The following is a 20,809-nucleotide window of genomic DNA, read 5'->3' as shown; positions in this document are numbered from 1 at the left end:
TGGCTCTAGAGAAGAAACCTTGCTAGGTCTCAAACCCTGGACAAAAGGCTAACTGAGGTGCCTATTAGCATGTCAAAGCAGACACTGTCTCCAACACCAACACCTATTTAAGGAGACATTCTGGCTGGCAAACCCCACTTCCTACCCTAAACCCTCCAGCCCAGGGCCTGGGCTAGGCCCCTTTCTCCAGCTCCTCTTCCCTAGATACATAACCCAGCCATTTTGCTGTGCTGCGTTCCTGGCCTTCTGGTGTCTGGGCTTACACCTGGCCTCTTGACCCCTAACTCTCCCCTTTTTCCTCCCCACTGTTCGACATGACCTCCTTCAGCCACCTGGTCATGTTCACTCTGAACTCTTCAGATGCCTCTTCCTTTGCTCTGCCTTATATCTGTAATAACTCCTTACGAGCAGTCATGTCCTCTTTTTATTTTATTTTATTTTCATTCAGTCTGTAACCTATAAAACATCACTACTGTAACCTAGTACCTGCATCATAAAACAAGAATTTTTGTAGTTCATAGGTATTATCTATATGAATAGGCATGACTTTATGCCATCATTTGAGCATAAGGAACTTATTAACCTTGAAATAATGCTTATAGTCAACCACACATTTCTCTTTCCCATTTTGTTAGTCACATGTCTTTTCAAGCAAAAAGTCTTTTGACCAGTTTAGGATGGTGATTTTTTTTTCAGTGAGCACACCCTTAGTTTCTCTTAATAGAAATAACAAAAGATTAATTGTTGACTACATCAGAACTTTCCTTCTGTAACATGGTTTTCTTCAACCCCAGAGCTAGAAAGGAGCAAAATGGGATGAGGTAGGCTGTCGTGCTTTTTAAATTTTTGGGGGGGTGGGAGGCTATTTTCCCAGAAATAAATTAGCTTTAAATGAAAACATGAGTGCCTGTGTTTATGTGTCTTACGACATAACCAAGACAGACTGGCTGTAAAACCATTTGTTTATTGAGCCATCACACACGGGGCCAGATCAGCCCCATCTATGGACGGGCATGTTGTTTCAGGGTCTCACAAGCCGCAAGGGATAGACAGAGGTTCTGAATGTTACTGTTCTCTTTTACCTGCGTTTTCTGTGCTAAGGTCTGATGCAGACTCTGTCACCGTGGCATGTTCACTGACAGCCAGTTGGTGGCAGTAGATATGACAAAGTTTTAGTAATGTATCTTTCTATCTAGGTGGAGTCTGAAGACGGTGGGCTGAATGGCCTCTTTGCTTGTTTGTTTAAAAGGATAGCTGATGCTTTTTACACATGTTATTGATCCCACAGTGGATACTTAGGGTGAACTGAAAAAAATAGTAACATGTCTGATTTTTATTATGCACCTGCCGTTATAAGTGTTTTCTATATGTATTTTTCTCTTTCCCTACTGGGTATTTGTTCCTATAGATACCAAAATCTGGTGGCAGCAAGTCCCTCTAGTTAATTAGTAATGTAGTATGTATATAACTCACATTCTTTAAATCATATTCTTTAGATCATATTCTTTAAATCAAACCCAGATTACTCATAATAGCCAACACAATGTAAATGACATATTAATAGTTGTTATCGTTTTAGGATTCATTGGCAAAGAGAGAAAAGATCTGCAAATGGTCATTGCCTACATAATTTTAAAAGAAGATTTTAAAGCTATGGTTGGGTGAATCCATGGATATGAAACCCAGAGAGTTAACAATGTTAATTGAAAGGCAGACATGTTTGACTATATTTACCTTTATTACCTTGCCTAGTATAATGAAATAGGAGAAATATTTGCTGATCTGTGTCATATTGAGCTAGAAGATTATTAAGTGATCATTCAGGAAAGCAAAACAAAACAAAACCACACCTGTAGTAGGCTAAGTCCATCATCTGTGGTCCCTTGTGGGATGCCATGTACTATTTTGATATCATTATACTATGACCACTGCCCACAAAGAAAGATACACAGACTAATATTGAACTTCTGAGAACTTCTATTTTCTGCTGTTCTTAGTAAAACACAGGACACATAGGAAGTATGTCCTCTAACTAACTGGGTACAGCAGCTGATGGCTCAAAGCATCTGTCTAAACTTCAATGTTCTTCTGCCCAAAGCATTGTTGTAAATGCTACTGTATCTCCAGTGCCTCCCTGGCCAGTCACCTGCCCCAAGTTAGGATGGAAGATGTTTTATAGTAAATGGTTAAAGAAAAAAAAATACTCATTTCTAAGCTTGATCTTCAGCATGTTTAAGAAGAGTCAAGTTATTAGTTAGGGGTGTTGGTGATGCACACCTGGATGCAATTCACCTTTTGAAGATGAGTATACTACCTGCTTTGATGAAGCCAGAAATAAGGTAAATAAGACAGTGTAGGGTTTCCTTAAATAGCCAAGAGATTGGTTGCAAAGACTGCAAAGGAAGTGGTGTGAAAATACCTTACCAAAAACTGTTGCTGTGCTGTGTTACTGTATCTGTTCCTTCAAAACAGAAAGTAGAAGCAAACAAAACTAGAGATTTCGCTTTCCACCTATGAGATCCTGCTTTTTTTCTGGGAAAGATCTCTCCTCCAAACACTGTACAACACAATGAGTTAACATCAGCTAGTTTATAATTGGGTGCTGCCCCAAGGAAAGCACTCAGGCTGCCACCCTTTGCACTAAATTCTTTTCATTAAGTAACGTCTTCCATAGAAGCTGCTTAGTCACAGCAGCTTCTGTGGCAGTTGATTATAATAAAATAGTGAAGGAGAGCTTGAGTGTGCCAGCGCTGAGTAAGGGAGCAAAGCGGCCCTCCAGCCTCTCATCCCAGCCATCTCTTCTGAGATTTGTGAGAACAAATGAGATCACTCGTTATGAAGAGGGCCACCAGCCACACCAGCAGGAGCAGCATTGTGTTCCTTCACCTCCTTGGCACTCTCACTGTCCTCTTCCAGCTTTCTTCTGTTGGCATACACTGTTCTTCTCAGTCATGGTCAGCAGCTAAGCTTCACCAACACAGGCTCGTAATTCCACTCTTTATTCCCAACAAAGGTATCTGAACAATGCAATTTGGGGTTTTTAAGTAAGATGTCAAAGGTAGAGAAGCAGTTGTTAGAAAGATGGGGAAGTCCCAAATGTTGATATCAGAACATTCCTACAGGAAGTCAGGGGAAGGCAAATGTGTACCCTTTAAAGAATATATAGCAGGAGAGTTATACATAAGTACTGAGTGGTGCATGTGAGTGTGTGCTATGCTAGGTAGATTGTAAGTTAGGAGAACAAGGCTCTAGATTTGGCTTTAACACTAACTAGGTTAGTTACTCTTTCGTGTATTTATTGTGAGAACAAACATGGCTTTGTGTGTTAATTGTGAGAACAAACAACAAAATTATTTGTCATGGCAGTGACAAGTGACTCAGTGGGGACAGTATTGTGGTCCTTCACCTCTTTGGCAGTCTTATACTGTATTCTCCTAGATTCCTTCCTAGTTTGTTTCTATACCTTGTTACTAAGCAACCTGAGATGCCAATGAAAACTCGTCTCCAAAATCTATCCTGCAGCAACACTATGCTGCTTTATTGTCGATTCACTTGGGACACTTTCACAGGAGAGTTTTGCTTCTCAGCCATGATCACTAGCTAGGCTTCAGCAAAACTGCTTCATAATCCCATTCTTAAGGTCATGGTTCTCTGAGTTGGAGGGGTACTGGCTTGGCTGGCAATTTGTGCGTTCTTAGTTGGACATCAGTATGAGCCATCTGTAATCACCTTCAGATCAGCTGGGCAGCTCTGCTTCTGGGCATTTACTGGCTGCCTACTGGAGCAGCCTTCAGGATGGCAGGGGTAGGGAACATCCTGGGCCATGTGTCTCCTGTCATGAGCAGATTGTCTGGGATTTATCCATATGGTAATAACAGTGAAAAAGTACAAATGTGCAAAAACCAGTGACAGAGGTTTTTATGCAGAATCTGGTCAAAGGGCTAGGCTAGATGCAGGAAATAGATCTCAGCACAACTGAGAAAAGGAGAAAGAAGCCGGAGAGCTGAGGACACTGGGCAATATAACACACCCCAAGTTTGTTTCTAAAACTTGTTGCTAAGAAACCTGAAATGCCAATGAAAATATGCCCCCAAAATATACCTCTGAACATCACTGTGCTACTTTATCATTGATTCTCTTAATTAGGGGAAACCTTTGGAGTCAAAAACAGTTCCTTTAAAGAATACCAAACAGAAACCGCCTGTGACTTCCCAGTGCAGCATTGCATCTTATGGGGATTGCCTTCTACCTCTGTGGCCCTCTCAGTGCACAGTCTCAAAAGCTCATCGTCATCCTTTATCACTTACCTTGATATTTCCTTCAGTTTCAGGGCAGCAGTTGGGGGTATGACATACACCCGTGTTACTTTGTTCTTTTGTGTTACTTCCTCCTGCTGTGTCTAGTTTAGCACTTGCTAAAACACTGTGTCTGCCTCTCTGATATGTATAATGGATCTCTTCCAGTTATGTTTGACTTTTATACAGCACAGCCCCTTGGAAAGGTAAACCAGTCGCTGTGCAGAGCCAATGCTAATTCGCATATTCACTGCTAAAGGTGATTTTTGCTACTTGTATCCAAGTTCTGACTCAGCCCAGCCTTCTTTAGGTTTGTGAAATCTAATAAGATTGTAACACAAAGTGGTATAGCTAGAGGCAGAAAGATCTGCTTGCCAAATATGTTTTTCCTTCGTAGCAAGTGCATAAATTAATGCACTGAGAAACTGTGGCTGTACGGGTGCACTAAGATGCATTTCTCTCCACTTGACTATTTTACCTTCTAGCCATTCATTTCTCTGAGACCCTGCCAAGCTGTTGGTCAGATATACCTATAATACACCCCACTCTTTAAGTACAAAATGATAATTAGTAATAAGACTTTACATTTGACATGGTATTCTGCTTCCATTAATAGCATTCATTATTGCAAGGTGTTTTAATTTGGTTATAAAATTTGACTTTGGGGTTCAGACTTGACTTGAGAACTTATCTTAAGAAAAAATGGCTTGTTCCTAAATTTTTCTTTAAGGAATTTTGTGCTACATGTTGATTATATAATCATTAGATAAAATGCTTCAGATGCTGGTATGTTCCTTTGGTTTCTAATTGAATTGATATGACTCCTTCATGTCCTAGAAAGCTGAGGACTTCCAGGCTTCTCATCTGGCTTGGGGTTAACAGAGCTGAGAGTACTCACACAGTTCATCAGCTGGGAGCAAAGTGCACTGCTTCCACCCTGTTTCTCACCCCTTAACAAATATTTGACTTAAGAAGCAACCCGTTTTTACACTGCATCTTCATGGGCGTTTATTTTCGTATTGTAGGTCTGCAGGAAGAGACTCAAAGAAAAGACGAAGAAATGGAAACTCTTCAGGTAGAGTCATTTCTCAGATAGGCCATGTATCACTGTGCTAAAAGTATTTGCTTTTCTAATCTGTTATCTGTTTCTCTTATCATTCTCAGACTGCTCTTCCACATGAGGTGACAAGTAACCACATGGGAACATTAAAGTGGAAGTCTGAATTTGCTTCCCTTTGTTGTCTTTGAGAGCACCTACCATTCAAAGGAGGTGCCAGGCTACCCATAGGCTACTTTTGAATACCTTGTATGCCTGGGTGCAATATAATGGGAATCTTGGCATTTAAAGATGAAGACAACATGCTCTCAAAAAGTGGAGCTGGCAGATGTGAATTAATTTATAGAGCGTATATTTTTCTTCTACCAGTAATTAAATCAGCATGCTAGCACATCCATGGAAGGCAGGATTCACCTTGTATAGACTTTCAACTTACTAGGGAAGGAGAATTTTGGGCAGGAAAATTATGTTTGAAAGGTTCTGTTAGAATTCTAACTGGATGTTCCATGCTCTGAGCAATTGCTGTTCAGTCAGTATCTGAAAGAACTTTCACAGAGCTAACTTACAAATGGGTAGCTCTCCTGTCTGTCTTTATTGGAGCAGACATAATCATGCCTACTCATTGACAAACCCTTCACTTAATGTCATGCTGGAGATTAAGCACTCTAAATACTTTGCCCATTTGAGGATCTTTGTGGGCCTTGAGCAGTAAAGCAAGACTGGAGGATAAAATAATAAGCTAGCATGAGTGCTTTAGGAGTGACTATTTTTGTTTCTAGTAAATGAAGAATGGGTCAGGTTGACCACAGCAAACAAGGGAAATAGTTTTTAGTTGTATTTTTCTTCATTTTGATGTAAACATGAAAAGAAAACTGTACAACTGAACTGAAAATGCTCAAAATTAGTATAGTTATAGACAGGTAGTAAGGGTGCCATGTTAGCTATAGTTTTGTATAGGTTATTTTTTAACATTTTCCCCACCATATTACAATATAAAAAGCAAACAAGTGTGAGGTCAGGAAGAATATCAAGTCTATACCCACCCTACTCACCTGAAATTAGTGTGAGAAAGAACTGTTACAGTTACCACCGGCCCCAAAATAATATGGTAGCATATCTATTGGCTATAGCTAGTCTTTTAAAATAGTAGCACAGATTGTTTATTTCTCTCATAATACAAACCTTAGAATCAGTTCCCTCATCAATGTAGTACCTACTTTGCCTCTAAAATGTTTATTGATTATTGATGCCATTTTTTTTTGCCAAAATGCAAAAGAATGAACCGGGCAGCTCCTTGTGAGCATTTACAGATATACATTGTATCTCTGTATGATGTCCCACCTCCAGAGAATAAAGCATTGACATCATGTCAGTTAGTATCTGGTACTATCCATTAAACTAGAGGAAGCTGACCCCTCAGAATGATGAGTTCAGAGGCATATCATAGCAAAGTCCTGTTAAAGAATAGAGGAAAGACCAATGGAATATGTTTATATATCCAGTATAAATACCATAGGCGAGAATTCAGGAAGGGCCACTAAAGTAAGATGAGTTCTTGACCCAGTAATTCTATGGTAAGAAATGCTTTCCAAAAAAAAAAAAAAAAAAAAAAATGATGACAGTAAAGAGAGGAAGTCAAGAACTTGTGTTTTCAAGCTTTGCTCTGCCTCTGAGGCATTGGGTAACCTCAGGCAACTCAGTTTACTTGGCTGTGCCCATCTTCTTATCTGTAATACCCAATCATAGAACTATCTCCCTGAAGTGTTTAGTTTGGAGCTGACTGGCAAAGGAGAGAAAATTATTTAATAGGAGCTTATTATCATTTTATACACATGTGTCACAGCCAGTCACATTTAATGTTATTTTCCTAAGGGCTGGTATGCTTTCTATGTCCTTAAATCTAAGCAGTTCCTATAGACTCATTGAACAAATATTGAATGAATGATAATATATTTGTATACAGCACTGCTGGGTGCTAGGTAGATAAGTCATATGTGAATTATGGATATATTCTTGCCTTCCCTAGAAGAATTCATGGGAAACCATTAAATGTGTGCGTACAGTGAAATATTAAAAATCTTCTTAGAGGAAATGTTAAGTGTGTCAACATGTAATAAGAACACCAGTCTTTGTGTGTGGTAGGTAGGACTGATGAAAATGAGAGGGAGTGAATAGATTGATGGTAGATAGGTTGAGCCAGCATGAGAGGACAGTCTGAGTAGACCTACTCAGTAGACTTACTGAATAGACTTACTTATCCAGGGAATTTGGGATCTGGGGAAAATTTAGGTGCTGGGCACACTCCCAGGTTTATGGGACTGCAAGTATTCTACTATAATGGAATTTGAATCTTGAATATATCTATTTGACTATAAAGTTGAAAATAACTGGGGCCTTGTTAAGGTTGAATGCAAGAAGGCCACTCCCCTTAGGATTTGTGTGAATTTTGGCAACAGATGGTAGTTTCATGCATTAGGTCACAGTAGCCAGTATGAGTGACTGTAAAGGAAGAAAGGAAATAGAAAAAGAAAAAGGAAAAAAAATGTGTTATTTTTTCGAAAGTAAAAATGTGTTAGGAAAAGCCTTTGGCTTGCATGATGAAGCCATTTCATGGATGGTTATTTTCATTAATGAGTGTCGGAAACTGAGTATTTTAGTTACTGATGTGTTGAAGTGCCAAGGAGCAGGGTCTGTTTGTGTGGTGATCCTGAGACTACAACTCAGAAGGGCCTTGGAGTAGGCACTAAGAATTAGATGTTGTTGATTCTGTTGTCCACTGCATTTGGGTGACCTAACAACCATAGGAATATGGAGAATGTGAAAAAATGGATCAGATCATAGGGAATACCAATACTTACATCACAGATAATGACAAAATCCTGTTAAGTTGCTCAAGTACTTGATTAAGAAAAGCATCCGAAGGCTTTTGTCAGGAAAATGTCACTAAATTCATGTAACAGCCAGCTAGTGTGGGGGTTTGTCCCAGTATTGGGAAGGTGAAAACAGGTGAACCGCGGTCTGCCTAGCCAGCTTGCCTACATGGTGAGTTCTGAACAAGTAATAAATTAAACATGAAAAGTGGGCAGCTTCTGAGAAACTGTACTTGATGTTGTCCTCAGACCTCCACATACATGAGCACATATGTGCACCTGCACACACACACACAGCTCAGCATGCTATCTGAGGGTCACTGAGCAGAGGACCCAACAACTCTTAGTTCCTTCTTCTTTTGCTCATTTGTAGTCATCTTTCTCTCTGTCTTATTTGGAATGAGTCAAAGCTTAGCTGAACGTGAGTTTTCTCCTCTCTTTGAGATGGCATTCCATAGCTTATGAATTAGGCAGTCCTGACTTCTACCCTCCGGTATTGTGATGTGAACTCTGAAAGTCTTGTTCCTTGGCACATCCTCATTGAGTTTGGATTCTACATGCTCACTGTGAGCCTGATACATGACTGACATAGTGCCTTTTGCCAGGAGAATGGTATTTAAAAACCTGGATGAGGCCCTTGCCCTTGTAGAATCTACCTGCCCTCTTCTTCCCTGCCTTCCTCCTTGGAGGGGTAGGTGTTAGCTTTTGGTTTTGCCACCTTCATGGTATTTAGCAAATTATTTACAATGAAGAGGAAGGAGATAATGCTTTCTAGAGTCATTACTTTCTGCTGGCTACTTAGGAGCAGCCTGTGGCAGCACAGAGTATAAAGAGAACAAATAGAATAAGGAATGAATTTCTAGGTTTGTTTTTTTTTTTTTTTTAACTAGCTCAGGAAATCTTAATCTAGACGGTTTTATAATAGAGAATACCAATATAGAGTTGGCAGGCACATTGCTGGAGATAACTGGGCAAGAAAAGCCACCATGAATGTGACCAGCACATAGAAATAAATGCCCTGGCAGAAGCTAACAGCATAGTACATTAAAATCTCAGCAGACCCAGAAGATGGTCTTACTGCTAAGACCATGGCAGAAAATGAACTTGTGACAAGCTGCTTTGGTCACTTCCAAGGTTCTTCTGCCAGTCATGTCCACCAGACTGTAGAGTAACAAAAGCTTGTGCTTTCTTCCAGTGCACAAATGAAGGGGTGGGGCAGCTGCTAAGAGTCTTCAAAATTACCTTCAAAAGGAGGTAATGGTGAAATAGAGTCTGTCCTCTCCCTCTGATGAATTGGAGCAATTCATGTCCCAGAAATATTCATGTTCCAGAAGCTGTGAAGGATATTTTTAGAGTCCTCAGTTTGAAAAATTGACAAATTGGAATTAATTGTTTAAGGTTTTATAAGCTGCAAGGGCTTGCGATAGCTTGTCTGTTCCTGGGATGATTCTTGGGAGTTAGTATAGCTCCTGCCAACCTAGAAACCAGAATGTATCACATCACACACCTACATACACAGTCTTCCCAGGATGCATCCTTCAGAACACAAGCAAATGACTACGTGTCCGTTTCCTCTAAGACACAGGGGGGCAGAGGTGGGGTGTCCCAAGCAATGACATCACCAAAAATAAGCATGCATGATTATGGGGGTGGAGGGGCAGGCCACCATTTGCCATTGTGAAGGCAAGATGATTAATAGCTCATTAAAATCACTGTTTGTTGTAGAGGTGAAGACAGTTAGCAAGCCTCACATTCAGTATGAGGTCTCAACAGGGATGGACATTAGCAGCATGTCTTTGGGTGAAGCAGGGTCTCAGCTCATTAGATTTGCATACTTCAATTTACTCCGTCAGGAGGCCTCTGGAGAGCAAGGAAGCAAGCTCAATAAAGTGGATTTCACCTGGTATTTTAGTGATCATTAAATTTTATCACCCTATTTCACCTGAAACTTGCAACTTAATTTTAATTCCAATTTATGACCAAATAAAAATTGAGAATAGGATACTCCAAGAGCAGTCTTCTATCATCTAATACACAGAGGTTGATTGACTAGGCTGTTTTCTTTTGAGAATAAAAGAAATATAAAAGTGTGCCGTGCTTTGTTTATTTACCAGTATGAAAAGCACAAGTCTCTGGACTCTGCAGTTTTCAGTGTCCAGCCAATATGAAAGCCTCCTGAAAGAGAGACCCATTTGGAAACATTTGCAAAGCGTGAGACAAAGCATAGTCTTTAAAAGCCCCAATTTCACTCTGTAACAGCAACTTTACTAAAATACTATCGGTCCGGTGTCTTTTCAAATTTTATAAATTGCTCTCACAAGAGCAATTTAGGCACCTTCAAGCACCCTCGCCCTGGCAACTGACTTCACAGAGGCAGACCGCCCTCCTCCATGGCACACTCAGAGCCCCCTCTGGGCTCCAGGGGCTCAGGGAGTGACATAGCAACCTGTGTTTTCTTCAGAAAAATGAAAGATGTTCTCAGCTCCTCATGGTGTTTAATGATGCTGAGCTTGTTGAGGAGAGTCTACAAGCCTCCAGAGCCAACATTCCTGTAGAACTGGGCATTTCCACTTGCATTGCTGGAGTTAAGTGATCATTTTAGTGTTGTTCCCCTTAAGAGTTTATTGCTTATGCATGTCATCTGACACCCTAAACAGGCCTAAGACATGGGAAGGCAGCCATGTTACTCTGTTTTGTCTTCCACCTTGTGATGACAATGAGTTGTGAAAAGCAGTATGTTAAGTAAAGACTGCCAGGAGCAGCCCACCTGGAAACCAGCACAGCACTAACACCTTTCTGGTTGGAATGGTTTTTATTGACCCATGAGATGATTCTCTATAGATGTAACTGTGAATTGGATATTGCTAAAAGAAACCATAGCTGTCATTTCTAGGTTCTCCCTTCCTGGTCTCTGACTGAGATTCTAGGATATGAAGAAATACTGCAGAGAATCTTAAAAACTCACTATGTTTAAATCTTCCAATCCTTTCAGTGGTTTTACTAATTCCTGTCAACACTGAGCAAAATCAAACTTGGGCATGGTGGCTCGTGCTTGTAAGGCCGGGGACTGCCCTCAGGTTCCAGGCCAGCATAGGCTACAGAGTGTGACCTTTCTCAGAAACACAGCCAACTTCACGAGCAGCAAAAAGACCGTGGCAAGCCATCCCAGAGTGGCGTTCTGTGCATCAAGGCAGTGTGGTGGGTTCTGGATTGCTAGCTACGGAGCAGTTCTCTATTTCATTCACTGTGCTGATGTTTTAAGTCTATGCCATTTAGTCCTCATGCAGTCCTCTGAAGTAGACATTGCTGTTCTCGTTGCTAGAGGCAAACACTGAAGCTCGTGTAGCCACTAACAGTCCACCTGGCTCCTAGGCACTGCTCTTACCATATCTCAAGGGTTACAGAGTTTAGGAAAACCACCACCGCCACCTCTGGTTCCTGGCTTCCCTCTTTTCTTCTTCTTATCATTCTCCCATTTTTATGAGAATGATTGATTGAAAGACACTAGATATTTAGTGTGATTAAAGTTTCGGCATGCTGTTTCCTCAAAATAAATAAATAGACTACAGGAAATTGTGTGTGTGTTTTTTAAGAAGCTGGATAACGCTAATGACTTAACATTAATGAAGCATCTTGCTGACTTCTATAACTTTAAAAGTATTCATTAGCGATTAGACACCAAGTTTACATACATGCACAGGAACCAGGACAATAGCAGATAGATTTGGCTACCAGCAGGCAAGAAAGATTTCAGTTCTTGGGTCAAGATGCTGAACAATCCAGAAACCTCAAACACTTCTAGGAAGGAGAAAGGATCATTTTTCTTTTTTCAGTTCTGCACCTTTTCTTTGTGCTTATTCATCATGTTTTAAATAAACAGACTGAAGAAAGTTGTTATTAAAACCCTCCTCAGGCTTCTTCAATTTCAGTCTTAAACCAAGTTCAAAACATTCTGGCAAAAATTAAAGGCACCATTCAAACGTTTCCATAAATTTTAAATTGTGTAAAGGGTGATAAAACTAAAATGAGCTGGAAAAATGGCTAATAAGCATTTCCTCATATCATAATCCATGATTGTTTTTAGCTTTTAAAATTAGATGTAATGCACTCTTGTTTTCCAGCATCTGTACTGCATCTGTTTCTGGATTTAATTTCTTAGAACTTTACTGTTTTATTTTACAGTGCAATGGCATTAGTGTGTCAGCAAATGACATGTCATGTCTTAATATCTCTGCATTCATTCATGAAGGGAGGTAGAAAACCCTGCCTATATGCCATCTGCTCACTTTTTTACTCATTCTGGTTGAATAGTCATCCTTTTTAGAAGAGAACCAACAGATCTGCCACAAGTACAAGCAGCCTTGGAGGATTTGTGCTCCCTGATAGTGATAGATGCTGCAGTCTGCATCTCAAAGAACTGGGATGAAAGCACCAGCAGAATCATGTAACTGCATGCATGCTATCTCAGTCTTAGGTTTATGGTTCCTCCTTTATCCTTCCGCTGTTCTCCCAGTGAGTTTGAGTTTGAACCCATGTGTTAGAGCTTGCCTGATATTGGAACCTACTTAAAAAGCATACAACAAAAATACATTTCCTTTTATTATGTAGTAAAATATGTATAAAGGTATACAAATAACAATTTTTTTCTGAACGTTAAATTTTATTATGATGTAGTGTGTGTCTTGTTGCACTGTCATCTGATAGCTCTTGCAGGCATTCAGGAGCATACCTCTGGCATAAGGAATTTTAAGGAGCAGGTTTCAGAAGTTTTTCAGTGGATCTCTAAACATGCACACAAAATAGCCATGATAACTAACAGTATTTATTACTTGTTTGCTCACAAAACTTCATTGTCAGCATGTTGTATTTCCATTGGCTTCATTTCCCAAGACTGTTAAGACAAGGATTTGATTAAATTGTTTTTTCAAGAATAGTAGGACTAGTGAGGATGAAACAGGAGGATTGCAAGTTTGAGGCCATCCTGGCATACATAGCAAGATAAATAAAGAAGAAATAAAGAAGAAAAGGAGGGGGGGAGAGAAGAGGAGGAAAAGGGAGGGGAGGAGAGGAAAGGAGAGGAGAAGAGACAAGACAGAGAGATGTGAATTGGATTCATTTGGAGTAGACTTGTATTACAGACTAAGACCATTATGTAAACATGTTATGAAATTCAACACTAATGTTCTCAGTCTGCTTTTTACTTTAAGTGAAGTTAATAGTAATCTGCCCATGGGAGTTTGGGGGAATATTAAAATTAAGAACATACATACGTTAAAAGTAGTTAATACAAGTTTTGGTGCATAGTCTTTGTAAAACCATTTTTGATATTTGATGCAGGCAACTGAAAGAGATGTTTCAGTAGACAGTATGGTGAGCACAGTGTGTCCCTTTTATTCTCAAACCTTGGAATTAGGAAAATCCTTCTAATTTCTGGACCTCTGCACTGCTACCCACTGCTGTGATTATCTTTTCCCTAGACTCTCAGTGACTTTCTCCTTTCCATCCTTTAAGCACCCACTCAGACACTACCTCTTAGAAGGACTGAACCTGCCCAACCTCTGCACAGAAAACCTCTGTCCATGTCGCAGGCACAATCCCTGGCTACCTTCTCTATTTATATCTTTGTTTTCTTTTGAAAAGTGAGCTCCACAAAGAAAGACAGACTTCATCTTCCTTATTGATGGTACATCTAACATAGTGCCTGTCTCAACAGATGTGAAGAACTAAGTACATAAATTACTAGAAACAAAGGAGGGGAAAAGAAAGGAAGCAAGGCATTGGGAGAAAATAAAAATAAAAATTGCTAAAAGGAATAATCAATGGCCTAAGAAACAGTTTCTAGTTCGGGCATTGGTATTAATGCATTCCCAACCCCTAAAGAGTGTTTTAAGGTTGGGTAGAAATAATATGGCACTTGTTCTCTTCTCTCCTCTTTCTGTCCTCTCTCCCCGCTCTTATCCCTGCCTACCATATCCATATGTATGTCTCCTCTTTCTTCTCCCTGCTCACCACCACTGTGTGTGTGTACATGTCACTCTATCCTCTCCAGAAACACAGTGACCTCTGTAAAGCAGAAAGTAATTCTTTTGTTATTGTTGATTTTGTTTTGTTTTGGGTTTCTGAGACAGGGTTTGAGCCTTGGCTGTCCTAGACTTACTTTGTAGACCAGGCTGGTCTTGAACTCACAGAGAGCCTTCTGCCTCTGCCTCCCAAGTTCTGGGATTACAGGTGTGCCCCACCAAGCCTGGCAAGTAAGCTAGTTTTTAAAACAACTATTCTTCAGCATAACTAACTACAAAGAAACAATGTACTTATCATGGAAAATGCCATAAGCAAGGAATAAGCAATCACCAGGCTGTGATCCAATGAAGCTTTGTTTATGGATGTCGAAATTTTGATTTCATACTATTTCACTTTGTATTTTCCTCCTTTGGTTTTATACAAATAAATAAAAATATAAGGCTCATTACAGTGCATGGTCATGTGAAAACAGGTAGCTGCCTGATCTGACCACTCCCGAGACTTCCTGGACCAGCTTCATGGTTATCTTATGGGAAAATGCTTGCCCTTTGCAAGATGAACTGGCACAGGAAAATTAGGAGTAAGTCTCACTTCTACACAGGATAAAGTTCTGGTTAGTAAAATTTAGAATAATTTGTAAGATGGAAGAAAAGTCTGATGTCATACGATCAGACCTTCCTAGTCTATAACCACTCAGCATTCTGCATGTTCCATTATCTATGGTAAACTTGAAAGTCTGAGTAAAAGTCATGGTACCTGAAACTGCCCAGGGGTGGCTACTAGAAAAGCTATAATTCTGCTTATTTCATCTCTTCTTAGACCTGAGGACTGAGTATCCCTCTCTTTCAGTACAGTTTTGTGAAATTAAGACAACTTGGGCACATGAAACTAAATCCTCATGTTCTTTATAAGCCTGGGGGGACAATGTTTGAAATTTCAAGTGATGACTTCTCTAGACTTTGGGGTTTTAAGTTGGATAAGGACTTATCTGGGGAACCATTTTAAAACACAGCATGGTATGATTTTTGCTAAATGTAGAAATTCAAAAATTAGTTGGAAATTATGGTCTATATTTGTGTTATTTGTATCACTATACTCTTTTGAGTACTCCCAGTAACTTTAAGATAAGAGAGCTCTCGAACTCTTTCATAACTCGCATCTCTCTCAAAACAGCCGAATCTGCTACTTAAACTTCCACCTTGGGAAGAAGCTAGTCAGTCTACAGTGAAAACTCAGAATGCAGCTCAATTTGAAGATAAAGCAGTTAAGTATTTCATAGATAGGAATATTTAGGATATTTAAATTGAATAGCTGGAAAATGCATCTACTTTATTTTAGAGCATAGAGGATAATCCAGCCTTCAGGTATGCTTCTGACATGGACATGTAAACAAATTATTTACTTGTGTTTTTCCTGTATGGTGTTATATATATTTAAAAAAACAAAAAAACCCAAAAAACAGCTTCTTAGTGGTTACACAAAGACAGATAATCTATGGCTTATTTTGTATCCTTTAACCACCTTTCTTTTGTACCTGTCTGTGTGTATTAGGAAATGCAGATTAATAATAGTGTTTTAATTAAAACCAAAACAAATAGGAAGAAGAAGAAAATGTAACCCAAAGTCAACCAAATAGTTTGTTTTAAAACTTCCAGCTCAGGTCTTGATTTTCCTCAGCTGCAGCCACTCTGACATTTAATACTGAGAAGTAGCTACACACAGGTACACATGGATGGAATGTGTGAACCAAAAGTGTGTAGGTGTATATGATGTGTTCCCTGCAGAGGGTTGAGTTAATGACTCTGTGTATGTGGATTGTTGGATTATTGGAATTGCACAGAGCTGAGCCATTTAATCACAAAGGTGGACTGTGTGGTGTGTGACACACAGGGCAGGTAATGAGAAGGCTATAAATCAGTCCTTGGGAAGAAGGGGCTTAGGTTAAAGCGTCCAGTGCTTGTATGGGGTTTCTTGTGATTGTTTTCTTCCTAAGAAGATGTGTGCCCTTGAGGGAAGCAAAGGCGATGTCATACTCAGGCCTTTCCTTGGGCCAGCTACATTTGGAGGCCGCCAGGTACATATCTCTTTTCTACCTGAAAACACAACCTGTTATTTCCTACACATTCTATGTGACAGAGGCCTGTTCATAAGCCATGGCATAATCACCACTGCAGTAGGGCCTGCTCAGGTTTCAGAGAATTTTTGCAAATGTGTGACTAACCTCACAGTTGGAGAGCAGCACTCTATTTCGTTGTGTAAATCCTTGGAAGGATTATGATGTGTTGTTTTCCGAGTTGCTGCCGTTCTTCCTCTACTACCCAAGTGCTGTTCTTGCACATCTCTTTGGGAATAGTCAATCCTGGAAATTGCATTACCTTATTTACTCTCATTTACATTGCCTCAGCCACTGCCGTCAGCCTTATTTTATCTGCTGATAATTTTCACTTGTGCTGTAACCCAGACGCCACACTGAACAAATGCCTTTGTTTCCTGTTAGTAGCCATCTCAGTGAGGAATTGGGCACTCCCACGAGAAGATAATTCTATCTTCCGCCTTCATTATTTCTTTAAGGTAGGGTTGTAGACACATACCTCTATACTCCATTGCATTGTACCTTAAAGGAGGAATCTTGGAGTTATCCTTCATTTTAAAAGATAAAATTATTTGCTTTTTGATTTTGAAATAGAGCAAAGACACCAAACTTCAGTGTTAGCTTTATAAAGTTAAGGGGAAGAATTTATAGCATTTGAAACAAAACTTCCCTCCCTCCCTTCAGGCTGTATTTTCCAGTCTGAAGTCCAGAGGCAAATCTACAAAGCTTCATTCAGCCACCCCATTGGCATTCCTCATTTCTCAAAACCATCACTCAGGCCCTTCAGCATTTCCCTTAACAGTAGATACAAAATTGTACCCAATCCTTGTGACAGGACAGTGTCACCGTCTCCCAAACAGCCAGCTGACTGATCAGTAATGGTCTTGTAACAAGCAAAACTACGAACATGAGTGCTAATCTGAGATGGCAGCAGAAGGAAGGTACGGAAAACAGCTGATGGCCCACAGGTCTCTGTCTTGACAGCAGTGATACTCAAGAGAGCATACTGGGAAAATAGAGGAGTCTTTGAGTCTGCTTTTAAATCCTGATCATCTCTGTGTCTCAGACACTTGCCGCACCAGGCTAGACAGTAAGGACTATTATTAAGCACTATGTCCAGGCCAGGATTTGACATCTCACTTTAAGCTTGCTTTCCTTGCTAAGTCTGTTTGGCCATTTACTAACAATATTTTAGGATAAAACCTTTGTATGTTATCGTAGTTTTTTGTTTTTTTCCATTCCTTTCATTGGTTTTGATTTGTTGTTTCAGACCCTGAAGTAGGTTAATTTGGAAAAAAAGAAAAGCACACAAGTAGTTAATGAAATAACAAATACACTCACAATATCTGGAGAGATGAGGTAATAATAAACTCTTATTGCCCATTGATAGGTAAAATGAACATTGAATAGTTAACACACCAGTAGAAACTTCTCTAATACCATCTATCCTCAAGCTTTTGAGAGTTTAGGGCAACTTTGTTTGACTGTTGAAAGGGGACATGTTTATTGTATAGATCATAATAGCACGTGGTGTATTCAGATCCAATTTATGTTATATTGTAGAGATTTTTTTATGTTGCTGTGTTGAGATTGTGTTTTTTAACCTTCATTTTATTTCAGCTTATTTGAAATCTCTCTAGGAAACACTTTGTTGGTGATAATCGGTAAAAGCTTTGGTCTTCCTTTCTTGTACTATCTTGACATTTGGGGAAGAATGTAAGAATGTCTTTGAAGTTATTTCAACTTCTTTGGTTATTAAATTACAACTAACAAACTGTTAAACTTGCTATGAGGAAATAATCCAAAAGGAAAAATATATATATACTGCTTTCACTTTGTTTCATACAAGTATCCTTTATTAAAGGATATCTCCTTTATTAAGGAGAGCAGGTGTAGCATGATTGTCCATTAGACAGAGGTGACAGGGTGCCTGGTGAGAGGGCTCAGTATGTAATGTGCCTGCTGTGCAAGCATGAGGACTTGATTTTCATCCCCACTTACAAAATTGGACCTTTTGGTAGATGAATATAATCAAGTGACAGGGAGCTGGAGAGAATGGGATCTTTCAGACTTACTGACTAGTTACATTATCCAAATAATTGAGTTCCAGATTCACTGAGAGGCCCCATCTCAAAATAATGAGGAAGAGTGTGATTAAACACGCAACATTGACTCCTGGCCTCCACGTGCACACGCAGCCACACGTGTACGTACATACAAAGAAGAGTTAGTGTTGGCAAGAGGAATGCTTCTTGACAGTGGTACTGGGCTTTGGGATGAAGCTGAGTAGGCCGTGTGGGATTTTCACTAAGGGATTTTCTTTTTGAAAACTATATGTCCGTCATGATCCTATGTTCCAAAGAGGATTACCAGTTTGTTTTTACATGTAAGGCTCTGACTTGGAAAGGGCAGATTCATCTTACGTTTGTATGCCTGTGTTGCTTTTCTCCTGTGTTCATGATATATTTAAAGCCCCTCTCTGAAAATGCTGTGTGATTGTTAGGAGGGCGGTAGAGTTCCTCGACTGTACCTTCCTATGGCAAAAGAATTCGTATTATTATAATCTGTAGGCTTCTGATTCATCTCTTAAACGTGATAGCTAATTCAGTGTGTCTAATTGATTGGTTCAGCTGATTCAAGAGAACTGTTAGTGATCCGCCATTCAGATACCAGTGATCCATTTCATGCTCATTCCCAACCTGGCCGACAGTCCTTTCCCATCTGCAGGGATGTTAATGAATTTGCCTCGGCTCATTCCTGAATTCTAATGCACGCTCCACTGTGACCATCAGTAAATGAATATTTATGGTTCATGGTAGAGTAGTCACCTCATTTTAAAAAGTTAAAATATATCTTAACAGTATGCATGCTGTAAGCTTCCTCTCAAATATAGCTCTGTGTACATGGCCTGTCAAGCTCAGCATAAATTAGAACACAGTGTCTAGCTGCATTATTCTCACTAGATAGTGTAAGATAGTCGCAGGTGAGAATAGCTGTTAGCGCTGTCCATTTAAGCCAGTAACTGTGCAGCCCCTCTGTGGCAGTCCCATAAATATTAAAATCCTTATTTGTTGACACTGTAGACATTTCTTAAACTTTACCTTTCAATTAAAGAATGGTAGAAAGTGAATTATCGAATCATTAAAAAAAAAAAGATAACTTGTAGACTTTGTCCTCCCTACCTTTTGTTTAATATATTTGAAGGAACTTTCTCCTTTTCTTTCTTTTTTCACATTACTGTTGTTTAAGGTAATATTCTCCTCAGAAATTCGTATTTTTGCCTCTGTATTAGTCTTAATTGTTTCTTACTTCCTCATTACTGGTGTTAGCGATTTCATAAAGGAGAAGTGGATTTGCTTAATTCAATAGCTTATTTGTATACTGTTCCTACATCTTATTTTAGATGTTTTTGTAGAGAGTGAAAGAACTGGAGGTCCTTAGGTAGCTTTGGAGAGTCTGCCATTTTCTTAAAAGCCCATACAAAATTATGTGTAAGTGTTTTGTATACAGTGTGCATTTTCCTGAGAAGATATATTTTCATCATAGACTCCAATCTAGAACTGGAAAGATAAATCTATCACCTAAAACAGTTTGGTTACCATGACAGTATTTTCATTGCTGAGGAGGTTGTCTTCTCTCTCTGAGCCTCCAACCTTTAACTGCCCCTTTAATGTCACTATGCTTTTTAAGGTTTAGACTTAGAAAGAAGGATTTTTAAAGGGTGTCCAGATTACAGGTGGATCTTGAAGATAAAGATTATAGAAACAAAACCTAGCAACTCAATGAGAAAAATAAAATAAAAACCTTACTACTAAAGCATTTAGTAGAGCTGTGGTTGCATTTTGGTCACTTAGGATTTTCTACATTCATAAGTGTTTAAATGGCATAAAATTTAAAAGATAAAGAGACATTTTGTCTTATTTATGTCCTTCAATTGAGACTTTAAACTATTATTTATACTGTGCTCAAAAATGGGAACAATGACTGGACTCTTAACTGTTCTTAGACATCTTGAATGAATAAAATCCAAGTTAATAAGAACTTCCTATTTCTTTAATTTCCTCACTTATATGAAAAAATCCACTTACGATTTATTTATTTGGGGGCGGGGCATGCCTGTAGAGGTTGGAAGATGACACCAATGAGTTGACTGTCTCCTTCTACAGTGTGGGTCACAGAGATCAAACTCAGGTGATCAGGCTTGTTGGCAAGCACCACCCATAAGCCACCTCATAGGCTCCTTCTGCTTTTTTTTTTTTTTATTCATTTTTCTTGCACCCTGACCCCATTACTACTTGGAAAGAAAATAGGCTGTAGACAAGTAGGAGTTAGTTACTGGTATGTAGATGTAGTACTGATTGGCCTTTTTGTTTTAAACAGATGGTGTTATCTGACTGTTTGGACCCATAGTCCTATGGATTAGGCACATGTTTACAAATCATACAAATATTTAGATAGAATTCAGACATAGAAC

The 20,809-nt window shown here is 39.3% G+C and overlaps 1 protein-coding gene across 2 annotated transcripts in view; it reads left to right on the top strand.

Annotated features, from left to right (window-relative positions):
* The window catches only part of Cep128 (centrosomal protein 128), a 351,418-nt gene that overhangs the window by 268,274 nt on the left and 62,335 nt on the right, over positions 1 to 20,809 (top strand). For both annotated transcript variants that reach the window (XM_060387987.1, XM_060387986.1), the window contains exon 21: positions 5,321 to 5,370. In XM_060387987.1, coding sequence (XP_060243970.1) covers positions 5,321 to 5,370 — 50 coding nt within the window. The remainder of the gene's footprint in view (positions 1 to 5,320; positions 5,371 to 20,809) is intronic.

The sequence above is a fragment of the Meriones unguiculatus genome, chromosome 7 (assembly GCF_030254825.1).
Source record: "Meriones unguiculatus strain TT.TT164.6M chromosome 7, Bangor_MerUng_6.1, whole genome shotgun sequence".
NCBI classification, from domain to species: Eukaryota; Metazoa; Chordata; class Mammalia; order Rodentia; family Muridae; genus Meriones; species Meriones unguiculatus.
This window is presented reverse-complemented; position numbering and strand designations above follow the sequence as displayed.